This window comes from Camponotus floridanus, unplaced genomic scaffold, assembly GCF_003227725.1.
Source record: "Camponotus floridanus strain SB8 unplaced genomic scaffold, Cflo_v7.5 scaffold59, whole genome shotgun sequence".
In the NCBI taxonomy this organism is placed as follows: domain Eukaryota; kingdom Metazoa; phylum Arthropoda; class Insecta; order Hymenoptera; family Formicidae; genus Camponotus; species Camponotus floridanus.
In genome coordinates this window covers 1,239,324-1,258,335 of record NW_020229758.1, presented here as the reverse complement: position 1 = coordinate 1,258,335, position 19,012 = coordinate 1,239,324, and the positions used below count along the sequence as shown (strand labels likewise).

Genomic DNA, 19,012 nt, shown 5'->3' with positions numbered 1-19,012 from the left:
TTACTTTTGAGTTATAAGGCTTGAAATAATTTCTTAATTTTACATAAACCATAAAATATCTAGTAAACCATTCATTTTTCGATTATCTTACCTTCATACTTTTATGTACAAAATAATGAGAGGAATCAATTGGTGTAAAGAAAACACATAGTTGTTTCTAAGAAAAAATATGGAATTGTTAATTGCAAATTACATATTTTTTCTTAGAAACAACTATGTGTTTTCTTTACACCAATTGATTCCTCTCATTATTTTGTACATAAAAGTATGAAGGTAAGATAATCGAAAAATGAATGGTTTACTAGATATTTTATGGTTTATGTAAAATTAAGAAATTATTTCAAGCCTTATAACTCAAAAAGTACTTAATAAAAAGGTACTTAATTATAGTGTTTTGGAAAGCTCTCGAGATAAGCTACAAGAATATGCAATGAAAAATAGGGGTTCCCATTTAAAAAATTCAAGTCGACCTTGACATGACCTTCACGACGCCACCCAAGGTCAATCAAATTTACCCATGTAATGCATTACTTTATCTTCAACAACTTTTGTCTGAAACATTTTTCAAAATAACCACTTCCTTTGCTTTAAAATGGGGTGTACGGGTGGTCTGAAACACCCGGTATATTTAAAATAATCTAGATCGCGTCTTGAGATTCCGTTCAGTTAGTAAAATAATTGTATTTTCCAATTTACTTAAGAGGATCTTAAATATAAGAGTGAATTATGAATGCGATGTATTTTTGTGCGGACATTTATCAAAAGGAATGCACGTGCTTCTCCAAATTGAGATGAGGTAAAATTGCAAAATATCGAAGCTTTATGCAATGTGTGTAACCTAAATCTGTTAACGTACAAGTATTAGAGTAACGAAATAAGTATATATAATTTGATTAAAAATACGTTTTTTACATGAATTTTTAATTACATATTTTATTATACTACAAATAAAAAAATCATGCTTGCGCGACGTGATTCTAACAATTTACCGACATGCACAAAATGATGACTTTACTGGCAGTCGAAATATCTTGACTACGTAATTCTGGCGTTTAACGCGAATGCAGATGGCGACACTAAACAGCAAAGAAAGATGGCCGCATGAGTGAAATGCGAGGCGCGAAATATTGCATTTCGTATATCGTTCTTTGCGAAAAAAACGTGTGATAGTGTTGTACGTATTCGCGATTAACAGTTCGGTATTGATGAATACTAATCAACGCAAGTATAATTTGTCGTGCATTGGATATCTCTTCAAACTCTGTATATGAATCGTTTTCGAATCGTTCTGATCGCATCGTTCCGATAACACAGTGATCCAAAAAGAATCGTCGAATATATTTCGTACGATTAGAATGGTGCACAGTATCGAGTGACTTTTATTTATTTGAAGCGCGACGTATTTTTGTGCGAACATTTATCGAAAGGAATGCACATGCTTCTCCAAATTGAGATGAGATTAAGATTGCAAAATATCGAAGCTTTTTGCATTGTGTGTAATCTAAATCTGTTAACGTACAAGTATTCGAGTAACGGAATAAAAGATAAAGATTTTGAGATCGTACAAGTTCGTATGATATATATGTATATATTAATATCAATCTTTATTATATATTTATATATTTATTTATTTATGAGTCTTCTTTTTCTTTTTCTGAACATCATTTATTTATTTATTTATTTATTTATTTATTTAGTTCGCTCTCTGCCAAGGTATGAATGCGCACTGACAATAAGTCACTGAATGATGAAGGCGGAAGAACGTTCCGGAAGAACATTCTGGAATATTCTGGATGCTTCGAAGCGTTTGATTGACTAATCAGGAGTAAAATTTCTTGATGAACCTGATTGGTCAGAAGATCATATTATAATGCGCAGAGCGTTCTGCGCAGCACATACACGTGTCTTCTGTACACTCCGGGACAACGATTCGTTCTGCCCCTCTCGCGGGGCAACGGAAGCGTAGTCTCTAACCAATCCACGTTGCCAGCTGATTAGTCACTTCCACGTTCCTCTTTCCACCTTGCCTCGCGACAAAGCAGCCACAGAACGAATCGTTGTCCCGGAGTGTACTTACATACGTAAGCGTCCTCGAGCGTCTCACGCGTTTGAATCTGATTGAGTTCCACGTGCTCCGAAAACAATAACAGCAGTATATAAATAGATATATATACGTTATTATAAAATTTGATTTAAAATGAATACATATTGGAACATACTTTATTTGGAACATCCGCCGTACGCAACTTGGTCGGTTAAATCATTATCTAAAACAGGTATGAGCTATTACGTGGACACGTGCACGTGTAAAAGGTTAAATCTACATAATTTATAAAATCTATATAATTTTAAAAAATTAAATCAAAATTAGCACATTTGGAGCGCAGGAGAGAAACAACCTTTTTATTAATTGTTAGTTTATTTAAAACTTAAAATTACAAAAATAACGGCCGAACATTCGGATCTTTTGATCCTTCCTCAATGCGATTAACAATATATTATAAATTTAATCGCGCTGAAGGATCAAAAAATGATCCGAAATGTTTGCCCATTATTTTTATAATTTTGAGTTTTAAATAAACCAACAATTAATAAGAAGGAAATATCGTTTCTTCGCTGCGCTCCAACTACTGTGCTGTGGTTCTTATATGCCAATTTTGATTTAATTTATTATTTATTTGAGCCAAATTCTCCTAACAATTAATGTATGATTTTAACTATACATATTTATACAGATTTAACTATACATATTTATACAGATTTAACTATACATATATTTTTGTCTATATATTATACATGATTCATTTTGGACTTAATGTTAAAATTAGGAACAATATAAATTAAATATTTCTATATGCAATATTAGTTTCTTTATGCATTAGTCTAGTTCTAACAATTCTAAAAGTACATAAATATATAATTTGTTTACTTACATTTCTAGATAGAAATATAAATCTTTTTAAAAATGTACTCAACAAGGCAATCAAGGATTTTGAATCAATGGATATTCTTCATTCTGAGGCTGCAACCTTAAGTCGCTTCATATACCGAATGAAGAGCAAATTTCGCAATGATAAAGGGTTAAGAAGCATGGTTGCATTAAATAAAGCGTTGATCAATTATTATAATATGTTTTTGCCAAAGGCATATAAAAATTTGGAATCTATTATTGAAATGGAAGACGGAACCTATATATTACCAAGTAAACAAATGATACAATATGTACTTGTGAGGACACAAGGTTTTGCAAAGCTTATGACTCAAATAGGAAATACAGCAAGATATGCCGCACATTTTCTTAAAGCACGAATATCATTAGGTCATGCATGGAGTATTGCTTTACTTGCTTATGCTAATGTGAGCAGGATTTGGTAAGACTTTTATAAATAACTTGTAAACTTATTGTGTTTTTTTTTTTATTTATTATGATAATAATATTCATTTCTTTATAGGTTTTGTTCAAGACACATACTCAGGAGATCATGTAGTTGGTATGATGAACTATATAGCTGTTCAAAAAACTTTGAATATGTTGGTACACATTGGATTCCAAGGAATCAGAGTTTACCATGTGATTTAAGAGCATGGCTCTCTTCAGAGTCGCAAATGAAGTATGTTTGTGATTATCTAACAATTAAATATATTTCATAAAATAAAATAAATTAATGAAATTTTATAATTTAGTATGTCTGATACAACTGAGGAAAAAATATTTGAAAAATCCTTCGTAGAAGAAGCATTTGACACAAATGAAATAAGTTTTGATACATCTAACGAAATTACAATTGATTTTCCAAAATTATCACAAGAAAATGCTTCAACTGATAATATATTAAGTGACGATTCAAGTTCAGACAATGATGATATAGATGATATTGGAGGTTTGTATTAGAGTTGTATCATACATCAAATCTTTTCTATTTCTTTCTGTTTTTTCCATTTTTATATTATCTATTGTTTTTTTCACTTTTATATTATCTAGCAAAATATGTACATAGAAATAAAATATGGAAATATATTAATATATAGAAATATATATAGAAATATATATTAATAAAATATAAATTAATTTTTACCGAGGTCATGTATTTATCATTTTAAACAAGAAAGATACAATTTTTTTAAAAAGAAATGTTTTATTTATAGCAAATATAAAATATATACTAAATATATACATAAAGATAACTTCATCATCATCATTCTTATAAGTATAATAAATAAATGAGAATTATTTGAGAATCAAAGTATTTTAATATGCTATGCAATTCAAATCATATATAAGTAATAATAATTAATAATATAATTATAAATTAATGTTTTGTGAAGAGAATTATGATTTTTGAAGCTTTGATAATGAGGCTTAAAGATGACCAAAATAATCTTAAACATTGTGTTTCGAATTTTTTATTCCTCTTTTTGCAATCTTTTGCAGATTTAAAAAAACTTTGAAGTTAAATTTTAGAGAATGTTGATTGTACTTTATTAAAATAATTTATATTTTGCAGCCTTAAATTTTTTCTTTTCATTTCTTGATTAAATTGAAAATTCCTGTCAGATAAACAAATTGAAAAATATATAACTGCTATAACAAATAAACAAATCTTATTTTATGATATTTTATGATATTTTTTATATTTCAGAAGTAATAACTCGAGAGACATTTGAGGAAAATCTTCCAAAAGTGTCACCCAATCCTGAAATTCCCCTGTCAAGAAAACGTAAATATGTGACTGACAATAAAAGAAAAACAACGGGGAAATTTAAAAAAATTAAATCAAAAACATAAAAAAGGGAATCGAGCAATATCAAAGTTGAAAATCAAATTAAAGAAATAGAAATTGATTCAATTTTGATATATGTTTTATATATAAGACTGACATATGCATCAAATGTGATGTATATGAATTAAAGCTAGAAGCATATGCTTATGGTGCTTATGTAAAAGTATATGCTCCCGGCTTAACTCGTGATATTTATCACATTTATCATATTTATTAAAGATTTATTTAAAGATTTTCGATTCCGTTTTTTACTTTTTTACAACAATATCAAAAAGAAATAGAAAGTAACTTAATTTTGTCATAATTGTTTTATATATAAGATAGCTATGTACCAATGTAATATATATAGGAAACAATCTGTGATAATATATATATATGTATATATGTACAATATATATATATATATATTTTATATATATATATACATATATATATATACATATACATATGTATATATACATATATACATATACATATACATGCCTCTAGTCTGAAAAATAATTTTGTAAATAATCGAAAATCTATTGTTAATAAAAATATCTTTATATATCTTTATATATATATATATATATATATATATATATATATATATATTGTGTATATATATCATTGTCCCTCATATTTCTTGAAATGAAGTTAAATTAATTGAAAATGACGTATTTTTATATAATGATATATACATAAACTCGGATAAGAGATTATTATATTATATAAGGAATTATATCTGGATATCTGCTGCTATGCATACTTTTAATCGCAATTAAGAGCATCGACAAGCGAATTCCTTTATGGGGAGGAAGAGAAGAATTGAAAGGGGAGAAACAAAAACGACATTATGCAATTCTAATTAAAACGATGCGAAGAATATAACATTGAAGCACACAGTAACTAGTTTCTAGTCAAGGGTATTTCCATATTTATACATAAGATATATGGCGTGATGATTAAGCGTCATAGGCCGGGTACAGGTGAATCGCGTATCTTCGTGGTCTCATCCAAAATTTCAGACCGAAGAAATCAGAATGTCTCTTCCGCATGTTGTTGAAGCAACAGGCGCGAAACTGTCGAGTGCCGCAAATATCGGCGCATTCTCGCCCACATTGATCGCATGAAACGGTCTCCCCAAAAGTCCACAGCGCACATACTGCAAAAACAGAAATATTAAAGAATATTACAAAATTACAAATATATAAGTCTTCTTCTTTTCTATATACATATATATATATATATATATATATATATATATATTCTCTTTTATATATATATATTTTTTTTATAGTTAATTGATGTTGCTTGTGTTGAGTCTAAAATGAATAGATCTTTAAAAAATTACAATACTCTTAAGTTTTTCTAAATAAATTTCTTTTAAATTAAATTTAAAATTTCTTTTAAATTATTTTTAATACATATTTTCAAATTTTAATAATAGTTACATTAAAGAAAATATCAAGTAATAATAACGTATGTAAAAAAGCAAAAGCAATTTAAAAGATATGATATAAATCAGTACGAAATTAAAAGAATTATTTTTAGCGTATATTGCGGGGAAGAAAGTAAGAAAATGGATGAAAAAAGTAAGAAATAAAGAACGAAAAGAAATTTAATATAAGTATGCTACAACACGATGCATTTATGGATGTGACGGCGTAGCCATCGGTGTTCAGTAATGAATGTCAAACAAGTAATTACAAGTTACCTCGATCGTATTATGCAAACTAATGCATATCTTTACGAAACTTTTTTTAACTTTCGCAGTTTTCATTCTGGATCATCATTATCAGCCGATGAACTTCAATAGACGATCTCTTATCTAATTTAACATCTCTGTCATAAATAAAAAAAACTATTGATCAGAAATATGTTTCGTGTTAAAAATAGTAGTCATAATTATAATATCGAAGAAATACTATTATTTTTATTTATTATTAGTTATTGTCATGTATTTTTTTGAAGTTTTAATATATTTAAAAATTGTATGATGTACACTTGTATTTTTCAACCATCTTTAAAAACAAATGAGTATAAACAAATAGAATGAAATTAAAAAATTACTTTATATACATTATTTTATTATGAATTGCAAAAAACAAAAATATAGTAAATTAAAAAATAATTAAAATTATAATTATAATTATTATAATTTTAATAAATTATAATTATTAAAAAGTACCATTTCACTTGTTTTTTTATATATTATATTATTTAATCGCCTTTTTTAAAATGTGTCTAATAAATGTATCTAATAAATTATATCTAATAAATATTGTAATTTCATTTTAATATTATTTTATATTTTTTTATATATATTTTAGTCTCTAATATATTTTTCAAATTATTGATAGAACAAAATTTGTACATCTTGATAATTTATTATTAAACATATTAATTTTTTTAAATATTTAATTCTATAATATCCGTATATGTGTACATTCCTGAAATATCATGAATCATAGAAGTATTGAACGGTCATAAAGCTACTTTTAGCATAAACTGTAATAGTCTACTGTTTTCAGCAAAGAAGATCAACGTGAAATCCGGCAATACCACTTTATCTTACTTGTCTCGCTGATGGAACGGTTGATCGGATTATCCCGTAAACATAAAAGATTCTATAGACATTGTGATTATCAACCTCATTTAGCATCTCTTTGAAATGTCAGCAATTTGTAATTAGTGTACTTTATTGCAATTAATATTGCGCGCAATATTACATGATATGCTTTATTAAAAATGGCGTAAATAAAAATTTTGAAACATACAGTACATATTATTATGGAAAGTACATATTATTATTATATGAATTTCTTTTTCTAAACTTTTTGTAAGATATAAAAAAAAATAACTTAAAAGATTCAATCAAGATATATAATAAAGAGAGCGAATGTAAATCCTTTTTATAAATTTTGTTAAAATTTTAAATGTCATTTGGCCAATGAAATAAGATAATAATTAATTAACTTGAAAATTCATTAACTTGATTTTATTAACTAGAAAAAAAAGCATTAATAAATCAAATATATTCATCAAAACGACGATATTAATATTATTACAATCTCTTTAAAAAATAATTTATAATAATATTAAAAATAGGTAAATTGTGAGCGATATTTGTAAATTTTCAAAAAATGCTTCAAAGATACATGTCATAAAATATAAAGTATAAATATAAAATATAAATATAGTATAAAAATATACTATAATAGAGATTAAAGTCGATAAATAAAATAACGTAAGACGTATAAAAAATAACAACAAAAAACGAATAAAAAAAGAATAATTGTTGTAATTTATTTTTCAAAATTTTAAAATATACATACATATATTTGAATGAAATAATGAAAAGATAATAATTAATTAACTTGAAAAATCATTAAATTGATTTTATTAACTTGACTATTAATTTTATTAACTGAAAGAAAGAGCATTAATTCCGTTACCTGCAAGAAAAAGCAGGACCCAGGGATGATTCATTTTTATGAAGTAGTCGTGTTTATAACAGAACGACAGTTGATGAGTTTGGAAGTTTGATGATTTTGAAGGTGAATGCTGTTTGTAAAAAAAAATAAAAATCTATTAGTGACAAATATTAGCACGCAAAAATATTTGAAAATATTAAACTATATTAAAATTGTTAATAAAATTTTGATTAAATAAAACAAGTATTTTGGATAATAACATTATTCTAGTTATAATATACATTCTATTTTGATACAAATACATACTTATTAATGATGTTTTCAAAACGTAATATTAATAAAATTTATTTATCATCTATATACATATATATATATATATATATATATATATATATATATACATAAGTAAATCTATATTATATTAAATAAAATAAATATACACTTGTAGAATCAGTTGCTATATTAAGAATTGTTAAGTGTTTAAATAAATTCTCAATTTATAATATAACTAAAAATAAGATAATTTAGAGATATCAATATTAAAATGTGTAAAAGTAATGTAAATGGAAAAATTCAAAATAATTTTGACATCTATAATTATATAAAAATATAATTATATATGAAATAAAAGCATTTTAAAACAAATAAGATATCATTTAATACAGTATTACAAATTTATATAAATGATTAGGATGTACTCGAAAGAAGAAAGAGATTTATCATAAATGATTACTTACCCTTTACAGGCGAGTGCCGAGAAGCGAATGATAATCTTGAGGGACCGCTACTTCTAGATATCATCCCTACCACCAAGATCATCTCTATCTCATCCCCACCCTCAACGCAATCGCTTGTCGTTTCAATAGCAATATCTAACGTGACGAAATCAAATCGCGAATGCTAATTGTTAAAATTATTGAACAATTGAAGCCACTTGGTGAATAACGCGTACATATAGAAAATTATGTTTAGAAAAATAGATTTTTAATGTATGATCCATTTAAGAATATACTGATAAGCGCTTTTATTTCCTTTCTTTGCATCGAATATTCTTGGATTCTAAAATAAACATGCATTAAATACTTGGTATTTTTCTAGAGTTAATTGCTGAGTCTACTTTAATCTTTTATGTTAATATCAATCTGAGAACAGTAACATAAAAAATATCAATAAGCAACATCACGTTATGTCTCCCTTGTGAAATGTTTGTGCGATAGGGTAGCAATTGCGCTGAAACACACGGAATAAATACATACTTAATTAATATTCCATTGTTCGAAAAATGTGAAAACTGATTTGTTTGAGATTCCGAAAGCTAAAGCACACTTATACACGCTTGATTCTCTCAATAGATACACCAGAAATCTTATAACTTTACAGGCAATATTTGCAGTTTACCAACAATAGAAGAAGTTAGAAACAAAATAATTTTTTCAAGTTAATCTAAAGGCTAATCTCTTGATAAAGTTGCAAGATTTTGTCAATATAAAGCAAATTCTTATTTCATTTCTCTTTTTTAATTTGTTGTTTGATAGCACAATGTGATAAAGGATTAAATAACAAAAAAGTTGTTAGTCTCAAATGCAATATTGTCTGTCGCATTGGAACGATTCGAACTAGGGTAGTAGACAATCCGTTCCCGGCGCTTATATTCCGTATCGGGAATCAACATTTCGCATTCGATGACCGTGGGATCCAACATGTCCTCGATAATGACATCTAGCGATACCCGAGGATCATCCTTGTGCCAATCTATCGAAGATTCTGAAGATTCATTTCTCTCGATTCCTTCGACGTAAAGTCTCAAAGACGGTCGTGGTTGTGCACCCGTCACTGCACACGTTAAATTCACGTGAGTCTTGTTGAATGGATACGTGCGCACCGTCATGTCGCTTTCCGGTACTTAAAAGTAAAAAACAATTGTCAATTATAGAAAATCAATTGCTGAGAGATAGGAATAAATTTTAAAAAATCAAAAAGAAAATGGTATAAGAGCAGCAACGCGCAGTAGTTGGAGCGCAGAGAAGCAACAACACTTCTTTCTTTTTCAATATTAGTTTATTAAAAACATATTATAATAACAAAAAGCAAACGTTTCGGATCATCCTTTGATCCTTCTTCAGCGCGATGTTAACAAATATATATTACAAATAGTGATGCGTTACATTAAACGAATTTATTTTTATAATTTCTCGACGCGTAGGAGACGCTAAATTGCATGCCGCGGAGATCTAGTAAGCATTCTGCTTCCAACAATCAATTAAATATACTATAGTTATGCTATGCGACGTCACAGCAGATCTAGCAAATCGAGTAAAAATAATAAAATAAATACCAAAAGATATTACAGATGAATATCAACCGTTCTTCGCGTTGAAGAAGATGATCCGAAACGTTTGTTTTTTGTTATTATAATATGTTTTTAATAAACTAATATTGAAAAAAGAAAGAAGTATTGTTGCTTCTCTGCGCTCCAACTACCGCGCGTTGCTCTTATGCCATTTTCTTTTTGATTATTTGAGTCAAGTCTCTAATTATTAAATAAATTTTAAATCAAATTCTCTCAAAAACTTACCATAAACAATCATTTTCGCTGAAGCACTCGCCTCATATTGGAACGTACTGATTGTGCACATATATTCCCCTGTCATGTCGATTGTAATGGTCTTCAATCGAATTATAGAATGCGAATACGGATTCTTCAAGTTTTCAGCCGGATATTCCGCGAAATCTTTAATGATTCCAATATCTTGCGGTAACACTAATAATACATCATAATAATACATCATTATAATAGTCATAGTAATGAATATAGAGATTAAAAAAATATAATGCATACATATATGTACACATATAAATAAATATCTATATAATTATATTTTTAGAAAAATATTTTCAATTTTTGTATCTCATTTTACTATAGCAAAAAAAAGAATGAAAAAAATATTACTTTTATTATAACTTTTGCTAAAATCTTTCATATAATGTTATTAAATATACATATAATATTAACTAAATATAACTAACTGTAAATATATACATATGTATGTAGATAAAATAATTACAAATTCGATTCGAGTGTCGTGTCGTATGCAAGAAATAATTTATTGAAGAACAAAATTGCGAAAACATTTAAGCATTTAATAAAATCACAATTCAATATCCAAATAATCTTTTCACGCGCAAACAAGCTGAGTAAAATTTTATAATTTTTAATTTTTATCAATCTTCCGTGTATTAATTGTAATTTTAACCCGTGACATTTTTCTTTTCACGGCCGCGTTTCAATGTTTCCGGATATCTCGCGACAGCTCCGATATAACAAAGTTACTGACGTAAATTTAATAATACGCAAATACACGCACACAGTCAACAGTAAGTTATAATAGGATAAATACGTAGGTGTTAAAAGTATAAATTACTTGGCGGAATCCACTGATAGATTTGATACGCTTCGTGAAACCATTTGATTACTAGTCCGTTGTCGTCTTTATCAATCTCATAGATGCAAATCAGATCCACCGGTCCGGTGCCGTTGCGTACGATGTGCGGCATGTCCAACGATTTTATTGAAGTACCATGGACCTCTGTAAAATATTTTTCGAGAACGCGATATATTTTCCATCATGATAAATGCGTTATCGCGATATTCCTGAATGGCAAATTCAAAATAATCGTTGAGAATCCTTCATTTAATTATCTAAAAAGCGAAAAATTTCAACAAGAGATTTTGAAGCTCGTCGCATGAATTTTACCAAAATTATTTTTAGAATTGAAATTTCTCGAATCGTACGTGAAAAATCGTCTAAAATGCGACATAACAATGTATTGAAAGATTAGAAAAATTAAAAAAAAAACAAAATTTACGAAAGGAATATATATAAGAATTCGCATAACAATTAATAACATATAACAGAAAATTGATTGTCCAAAATCATATCACTGAAAAAGATATCCCGCTATTTTCTTCGTGTCACGATTATCCCGTTTTGATATCTCAACGTTTGCGAATTCGGACAAGTTTTCGCACACTTGTCGATCGAGTTTCCCGATTTCGGAGATCGGAAATTTCGCGCGCGATATATTGTTACTCACCCGAATAACAGGCGAATATTAAAAGAGTGATTATCGAGGGCGAGACCGTATGTACTATCGACAGCATTCTTTCCAAGGTCCCTTTTCACACTGATGCACAATTAAATACGGCTCGTCTAACTCGTGTTAACGTGCAACACCATAGCCGATACGATTCTGCGCAACGATGTATCCCGCCTCTTATATCCGACACATGCTCTGTCAAGCGACTGTCATCGCGCGATGTCTTGCCATCTCGTACAGATAACTCCGAATTAAAATAATTTTCTTGTAAATCGGTTCTTGTGTCTGAAAATATTCCTCTGAAAAAATTTTCATAAATTCTCGATTCGACTTCTTTTTTTTTTATTTAGCTGCGCTCAAACAGACGTTTGCCACATACGTTATCTATTAGTCTAAAGACAATGAAAACCTCTACAATGATGACGTTACAATATGTAAAAGATTTTAAAATAATATTAATTTTTAATATTAATTTTCAAAGGAGAAAGTAAAACTTACTTTTAACTGTTGAGAGAACGATTGAAACGTGTAAATGTGTAAGAGATAATAATTAACGCGTTCCATTATGTGAAAATGAGATTAACGATGCATAAAGGTCTTTGACAGCCATATTATGACCACACGTGCCATTCATATTTATAATTGCAGGATGGTTTTTGGTTTCTCTCCGATCATCGTTTAGAGGCTGCTGTTGTGTAATCAATATGAATGATTAGAAAATTATCATGTAATCGAAAGACATTAATTTTTGATGCAATAGTTTAATACAACGAATGTATTTGTTATTTCGTTTTGAATATAAGCGAAATAAATATCTCATTTACGTTTGCATTTTTGACCTAAAACGAGACCAATTGACATGACATCACTGTCTATCACTTTTGACAAATATATTATCTTATCTAATATCTCATTTGGGAAGGTTCCTGGAAATAATGAAGCGAATGAGAAGTACCTTGTATATAATATGATGTATGAAAGGATCAAATAGAAAAAATTAATCGAATAATAACAATATCTTGAAAACAGCGCGATATCGAATGAAAGGCTGCGCGCCGCGCGCGTTAAAATTATACTTCCATAAATCACGAAAGACACAAGATGAGAAACTCGCATTGTGTTTCATAGGGAAGTGTCTTTAAGTGAAAGATGGAACAAAGCCGTCATTGGCCGCATTCAGCGGACTCAACAGTTGGGCAACATTCCTAGATTTTCCGATGTAACTCGACGCTGATTAGTCGGACCTGAAAGTAGAAACCAATCATATTCGATTGCTACTTAGCGGTTGAGTTCGCTGAATGCGGCCATTATTAGATCTTCCGATGTATTTCGACGCTGATTGGTCGGGTCTAAAAATGAAAACCAATCATGTTCGATTGGTTAGTGGTTGAGTTAAATGTGGCCATTCTTCTTTTTGGATTCGGTTCGTTTGATTTTGTGATACGGTTATACATGTTGAAATAAATGATAACGTAAAACAATTATAAATAGTAAAAGATATTTCTTTCGATTCTTATCGTCGGCATATTTTAGACGTGGTAGAGCAAATCAAATAGAAAAAAGTTACACGTGGTAAGAAGTACGTATGATTAAACGATGAAACGTATACAATAATGGAACGATGTAAAAAAAATTTGTTTACATCATTTTTTCTTTCTTTCTTTTTTTTGTTTTGGGTCACTTTATGTATTCACGCCTCTCTCAGGACAGAAAGAAATATATTTTTTCATTGTCAGCATAACGCGAATGTAATTTGATATAGCTCGTTATCAGATGTATCTCTGGACATGCAAAGCATTTTATAAAACATTAGTTAATGTGTCGATTTGATAAAATAATTAACGTCTATAAAAAAAAACTTGTGTAATAATATTTTGAAGCAAATTTTCCTTTCTAATATTTCTAAATATAATAATGTGTATACGATAAATGTGTGTTACCTATTTGTTTATATAAAATTATCTGTATAAATATATATTTTCACATACAAATTTATTTGTATCGATCAAGAAAAATAGGACTCGAATTTTTATAAACTGTAAAATCTATTTTATTTCAGTTCCGTGCATTTTACTTGAAAAATAAAACAGTTATAAAATTTAAGAGCAAAAAAGCTTCGATTCCCTTCTTTGCTCTTTCTTATTTTTTCTCTTCATATTTTGTATTTACATTTATGTAATTTTTAAAATGTAGAATGCATAATATTTTTAATTTTAATATTTCCTGTAATGTAGAAAATATAACCTGAAATAACAGATATATTTGTTTTCATAGTTGATCATAAAAATCTTTTATACTAAATATATTATAACATCTTTATATTTTAGAACAATTTGATTTTTATCACAGAAGTTTCTATTATTATCAACAATGAGTCACAGGTGGGAAAGTAACAGAACATCATCAAGATATGATCAATCATCACAAAGATATGATCAAAATTCATCGCAAAGATATGATCAAAATTCATCGCAAAGATATGATCAAAATTCATCGCAAAGATATGATCAAAATTCATCGCAAAGATATGATCAAAATTCATCGCAAAGATATGATCAAAATTCTCGCAATTGGGGAGGAACCAATAGAGACAGAAGAGACAGTCAGAGACACTATAATAGATCGTCCAGTGATAACTGGAATAGTGACTCAAATACTCAAATCTATAGTAATAGTTCACGTAAGAGGAGTAATGATGATTCAAATGATACAAATGAACTTGTTATGTACATTGATGCCAACAATGTTGGAAGACTTATCGGAAAGGGTGGCAGCAAAATTAAAGCTCTGCAAGATGAAAGCAATGCTAAGATCAATGTAAGTAACATGAATATTTATACTCATATTGATGTAAAATCTAACTACTGTGATACTTTTGCCTCTATCTAGATTGACAAACAATCAAGTGAAAATGGACAGACTGCTGTGAAATTAATTGGTACAGATGAAGCGCAGCAACGAGCTAAAAATTTAATAGAGGAACTATTAATTGATAGAAATATTTCACATCAAAATGTAGAATCTGATCAAAGGAGAGAAACTAATTTTGAACAAAAGAAGCAAGAAATTGATTGGAATAGTTTTGATTGGACCAAAGCCAATGAAGAATATGTATGTTTTGCTTGTTATGATAAATTTAATAGATCAGTTACTCCATAATACATGAATAAATAAATGCATTAATATCTTTTTAATATCTTTTTTACAGGAAAATCGTCAGAAGGAAAGATGGGCAACTTTGCCTCCTATTATAAAGAACTTTTACAAAGAAGATCCAGCTGTTGCTAATATGTCAAAAGCGAAAATAGCCGAACTAAAAAAAATCAACAATAATATAGAAGTTAAATATGTTTTCGAAAACGAAGAAGGTTCTGACGAGATAAAAATACCGAATCTTATTGAAACTTTTGAACAAGCTTTCCAAGTAATATAATCAATTAAGTATTAGCTTATATAATTATATCTATCATTTTAAAAAAAACTAATCAATATATATTTTTTATTTGTAATATAGAATTATCCAGAAATCCTTAGAGAAATACAAAAACAGGGATTTACAAAACCAAGTCCTATACAATGTCAAGCATGGCCTATTTTATTGAGTGGTCAAGATCTTATCGGGATAGCGCAAACTGGAACTGGTTCGATTATTTTTTATCTTGTGATCTGTTTGTGACTGTTGTGCACATATATTGATAACTCTAATTTCAGGAAAAACTCTTGCTTTTTTACTGCCTGCTTTGATCCATATCGATGGGCAAATAACTCCACGCGACGAGCGCCCTGGGCCAAATGTTCTCGTTATGGCACCGACGAGAGAATTGGCGTTGCAAATTGAGAAAGAAGTAGGAAAATATTCTTATCGCGGCATTAAAGCGTAAGTTTATTTCATATAATAAGATTCCGATTTGTGCATTTCCGTGTATTATTATTTTATATTTGATACATTATAGACGTTTACTTATTTTATATTACACGGAAATTATTTCAGGGTGTGCGTATACGGTGGCGGAAATCGCAAAGAACAAATCAATATTGTAACAAAAGGCGTGCAAATAGTAATTGCGACTCCTGGGAGATTAAATGACTTGGTACAAGCAGGAGTGTTGAATGTATCAGCTGTAACATATCTCATACTTGACGAAGCCGATCGTATGCTGGATATGGGTTTTGAACCACAAATTCGTAAAACCTTACTGGGTGTGCGACCAGATAGACAAACTGTTATGACAAGGTATACATAAATCATATCTTTTAAAGTTTGCCTCATTAAAATAAAACTTTTTAGAAGGAGAGAAATTTTAATAATACTGATAATGATTTATTATATACTTATTAGTGTAAATTATATATAATTGATGTTAATGTGCTATTTTGTATATTCCTTTGTCAGCGCTACATGGCCTCAAGGTGTAAGACGCTTAGCTCAATCATACATGAAAAATCCGATTCAAGTATGTGTTGGATCACTTGATTTAGCAGCTGTTCACACTGTAACACAAAAGATTTGTATGATTAATGAAGATGAAAAATTAGATATGGTTAGCATTTTGAAATAGATTAGAGAATTAATTCACTTATTTTCATTGCAATTATATATCATTTCTTTTTTTTTTATCAGCTATTTGAAATGATATACAATTTTTGTACAAAGTTTAAATATTTTTAAGTAAATAAGAATTTTGAAACAATAATCTTTCCAAATCAACTGAGTTTTTTTAAATACAATATTGATGCAGAATTAGTTGTATTATCTTAATATATCATATATTACAATTGCGTAGATGCATCAGTTCTTTCGTGAGATGGGCTCTTATGATAAGGTGATAGTATTTTTTGGTAAAAAGGCAAAAGTGGACGATATCTCTAGTGATCTAGCTTTGTCGAAAATAGATTGTCAAAGCATTCACGGTGATAGAGAGCAAGCAGACAGAGAACAAGCATTAGAAGATCTAAAAACTGGGGCGGTTCAGATTCTTCTTGCGACCGATGTAGCAAGTCGAGGAATCGATATTGAAGACATTACGTAAGTTTTACAAGTGAAAGATGTGTTATATTTACATAATTACAATAGAACTTCAATATAGCTTTATTATAACAATTTTTTTTTATTTTAGACATGTATTAAATTATGATTTTCCAAAAGATATAGAGGAATACGTTCACAGAGTTGGACGTACTGGACGCGCGGGTCGAACAGGTGAAAGTATCACTTTCATGACAAGACAAGACTGGCATCATGCTAAGGAACTTATCAATATTCTTGAAGAGGCTAATCAAGTCAGTAGATATGTTAGGCGAGAATTTTAATTATTCCAAATTTTTCACAAAGAGACACAACTTTTATATCTTTTATTTCAGGAAGTACCTGAAGAATTATACAAAATGGCTGAAAGATATGAAGTGTGGAAGCAGAAGAAAGATTCAGAACGATCCTATTTAAGAAATAGTAGAGATGGAAACAGAAGTAGAGATGGCAACAGAAGTAGACAAGGCTACAATCGTAGCCGATGGTAAAATGAAACGAAGATTTATAAGATGTATGTTTATTATAAGTACTACCTATACATACATCCTATACATACATACATACATACCACACACACACACACACACACACACACACACACACACACACATGTATGTATGTATGTATGTATATGTACACATATCACATTTAAAGGAAAGTACTCATATATGTATACAGGATAATTAATATCTAATACACACATTGTGATATAACATTTTTATTTATCAATACAATCTCTCTTAAGAACAATCTCAGATAATAAAATATTTTTATTTTTTTATTAATTGCCAAAGTTAATTATAAGAGATTTTATAGAGGATTTAAAATAATTCTTTCATAATTTATGTATTTTATAATGAAAGGTATGGTTTTCGCATGTTATACAATTAAAATAAAATTGCAATCATTTGCATTTAGTTCTAAATTGTTATAATTATTAACAATAAAACATATAATGTGTGTTTCAATATGCAGTATTCAATATGCAGTATTCATTATGTATTAGTAAGAAATAGTACATTCCATTTTGTAAGTTTTTTTCTAAACAATGCACATTTGTTTAAATATGTACTAAGCTTAAACTTGTAAACGAAAAAACAAAAGATTTGTTGTAATATTTACATTCCAATTAAAAGAGATGAACCATTTCACTCAATCAAGTTTATTGAATTTTTTCACTCAACACAGGTAATTTTAATAATATATTTATCTATCTGTAACTGACATTGTGTGAGACATTATTTATCATCTTAAGAAAAACATTAAAAATGAATAACGGGCGGATATTTAACAAATTAGAAACAGGATTACTAAGATTTTTAAAAAATATTTGTATTTTTATTATCAACTTCCAAGTTATCCAAACTAGAACTGTAGTATTTAAACCTATCGACTTTATATTAAATTTATTTTAACATATATTACTTACTGTATTATAGAGAAAAAGATATTTCATTAAAATTGTAATCTAAGTAAAATGTATTTTTATATAATGACAAACAATTTAAAAAGAGGAATTAATAAATTAAAGAGACTATCAATCTTATTCTTCTATTAACATCTCTAATAAAATTTTCACGAAAATAGATAACCATATAGGCAAAATACAATTCTTAAAAATATAAATGATTATTTTACTAATAGTAACCAAAAAAGAAATTTTTTTATTATTAAAATAATCATGTAGA

At 28.3% G+C, this 19,012-nt stretch overlaps 3 protein-coding genes across 6 annotated transcripts; 2 read left to right on the top strand and 1 right to left on the bottom strand.

Annotated features, from left to right (window-relative positions):
- The first annotated feature begins 890 nt into the window (after positions 1 to 890).
- Positions 891 to 5,017, top strand: LOC105258928. Its single transcript, XM_025412938.1, has 6 exons — positions 891 to 1,567; positions 1,698 to 2,276; positions 2,942 to 3,371; positions 3,453 to 3,611; positions 3,685 to 3,881; positions 4,641 to 5,017. The coding sequence occupies exons 2-6, from the start codon at positions 2,198 to 2,200 to the stop codon at positions 4,784 to 4,786; spliced, it is 1,011 nt and encodes a 336-aa protein (XP_025268723.1). The 5' UTR covers positions 891 to 1,567; positions 1,698 to 2,197; the 3' UTR covers positions 4,787 to 5,017.
- Positions 5,018 to 5,440: 423 nt separating this feature from the next.
- Positions 5,441 to 12,474, bottom strand: LOC105258927. Of its 2 annotated transcripts, XM_020029905.2 has the most exons (8): positions 12,293 to 12,474; positions 11,620 to 11,784; positions 10,773 to 10,958; positions 9,815 to 10,099; positions 8,935 to 9,427; positions 8,219 to 8,327; positions 6,478 to 6,605; positions 5,441 to 5,925 (listed from the first exon to the last, which is right to left on the bottom strand). In XM_020029905.2, the coding sequence occupies exons 1-5, from the start codon at positions 12,357 to 12,359 to the stop codon at positions 9,324 to 9,326; spliced, it is 807 nt and encodes a 268-aa protein (XP_019885464.1). In that variant the 5' UTR covers positions 12,360 to 12,474; the 3' UTR covers positions 5,441 to 5,925; positions 6,478 to 6,605; positions 8,219 to 8,327; positions 8,935 to 9,323. The 2 variants fall into 2 exon arrangements, with proteins under 2 accessions (XP_019885464.1, XP_011268815.1); XM_011270513.3 differs by lacking the exon at positions 6,478 to 6,605.
- A 1,227-nt stretch (positions 12,475 to 13,701) lies between these two features.
- Positions 13,702 to 17,910, top strand: LOC105258926 (probable ATP-dependent RNA helicase DDX43). Of its 3 annotated transcripts, none has more exons than XM_011270511.3 (11): positions 13,702 to 13,867; positions 14,623 to 15,112; positions 15,185 to 15,406; positions 15,504 to 15,719; positions 15,810 to 15,936; positions 16,007 to 16,172; positions 16,287 to 16,529; positions 16,689 to 16,836; positions 17,080 to 17,321; positions 17,413 to 17,575; positions 17,657 to 17,910. In XM_011270511.3, exons 2-11 carry the CDS (start codon positions 14,666 to 14,668, stop codon positions 17,810 to 17,812), a joined length of 2,130 nt encoding a protein of 709 aa, XP_011268813.2. In that variant the 5' UTR covers positions 13,702 to 13,867; positions 14,623 to 14,665; the 3' UTR covers positions 17,813 to 17,910. The 3 variants fall into 3 exon arrangements, with proteins under 3 accessions (XP_011268813.2, XP_011268814.2, XP_011268812.2); XM_011270512.3 differs by having other exon boundaries at positions 13,702 to 13,874; positions 14,645 to 15,112; XM_011270510.3 differs by having other exon boundaries at positions 13,702 to 13,874.
- Positions 17,911 to 19,012: the final 1,102 nt, after the last annotated feature.

What these genes read in the sequence shown, in the direction of transcription:
- LOC105258928 (XM_025412938.1), top strand. Translation starts at nt 2,198, where the DNA reads ATGAATACATATTGGAACATACTTTATTTGGAACATCCGCCGTACGCA. An exon ending in TAAATCATTATCTAAAACAG is followed by an intron (nt 2,277 to 2,941) that starts GTATGAGCTATT and finishes TTACATTTCTAG; the next exon opens with ATAGAAATATAAATCTTTTT. An exon ending in GCTAATGTGAGCAGGATTTG is followed by an intron (nt 3,372 to 3,452) that starts GTAAGACTTTTA and finishes ATTTCTTTATAG; the next exon opens with GTTTTGTTCAAGACACATAC.
- LOC105258927 (XM_020029905.2), bottom strand. Translation starts at nt 12,359, where the DNA reads ATGCTGTCGATAGTACATACGGTCTCGCCCTCGATAATCACTCTTTTA. An exon ending in AGCGAAAATGATTGTTTATG is followed by an intron (nt 10,100 to 10,772) that starts GTAAGTTTTTGA and finishes TTTACTTTTAAG; the next exon opens with TACCGGAAAGCGACATGACG. An exon ending in ACGGATTGTCTACTACCCTA is followed by an intron (nt 9,428 to 9,814) that starts GTTCGAATCGTT and finishes CGTGTGTTTCAG; the next exon opens with CGCAATTGCTACCCTATCGC.
- LOC105258926 (XM_011270511.3), top strand. Translation starts at nt 14,666, where the DNA reads ATGAGTCACAGGTGGGAAAGTAACAGAACATCATCAAGATATGATCAA. An exon ending in AGACAAACTGTTATGACAAG is followed by an intron (nt 16,530 to 16,688) that starts GTATACATAAAT and finishes TTCCTTTGTCAG; the next exon opens with CGCTACATGGCCTCAAGGTG. An exon ending in AAGATGAAAAATTAGATATG is followed by an intron (nt 16,837 to 17,079) that starts GTTAGCATTTTG and finishes ACAATTGCGTAG; the next exon opens with ATGCATCAGTTCTTTCGTGA.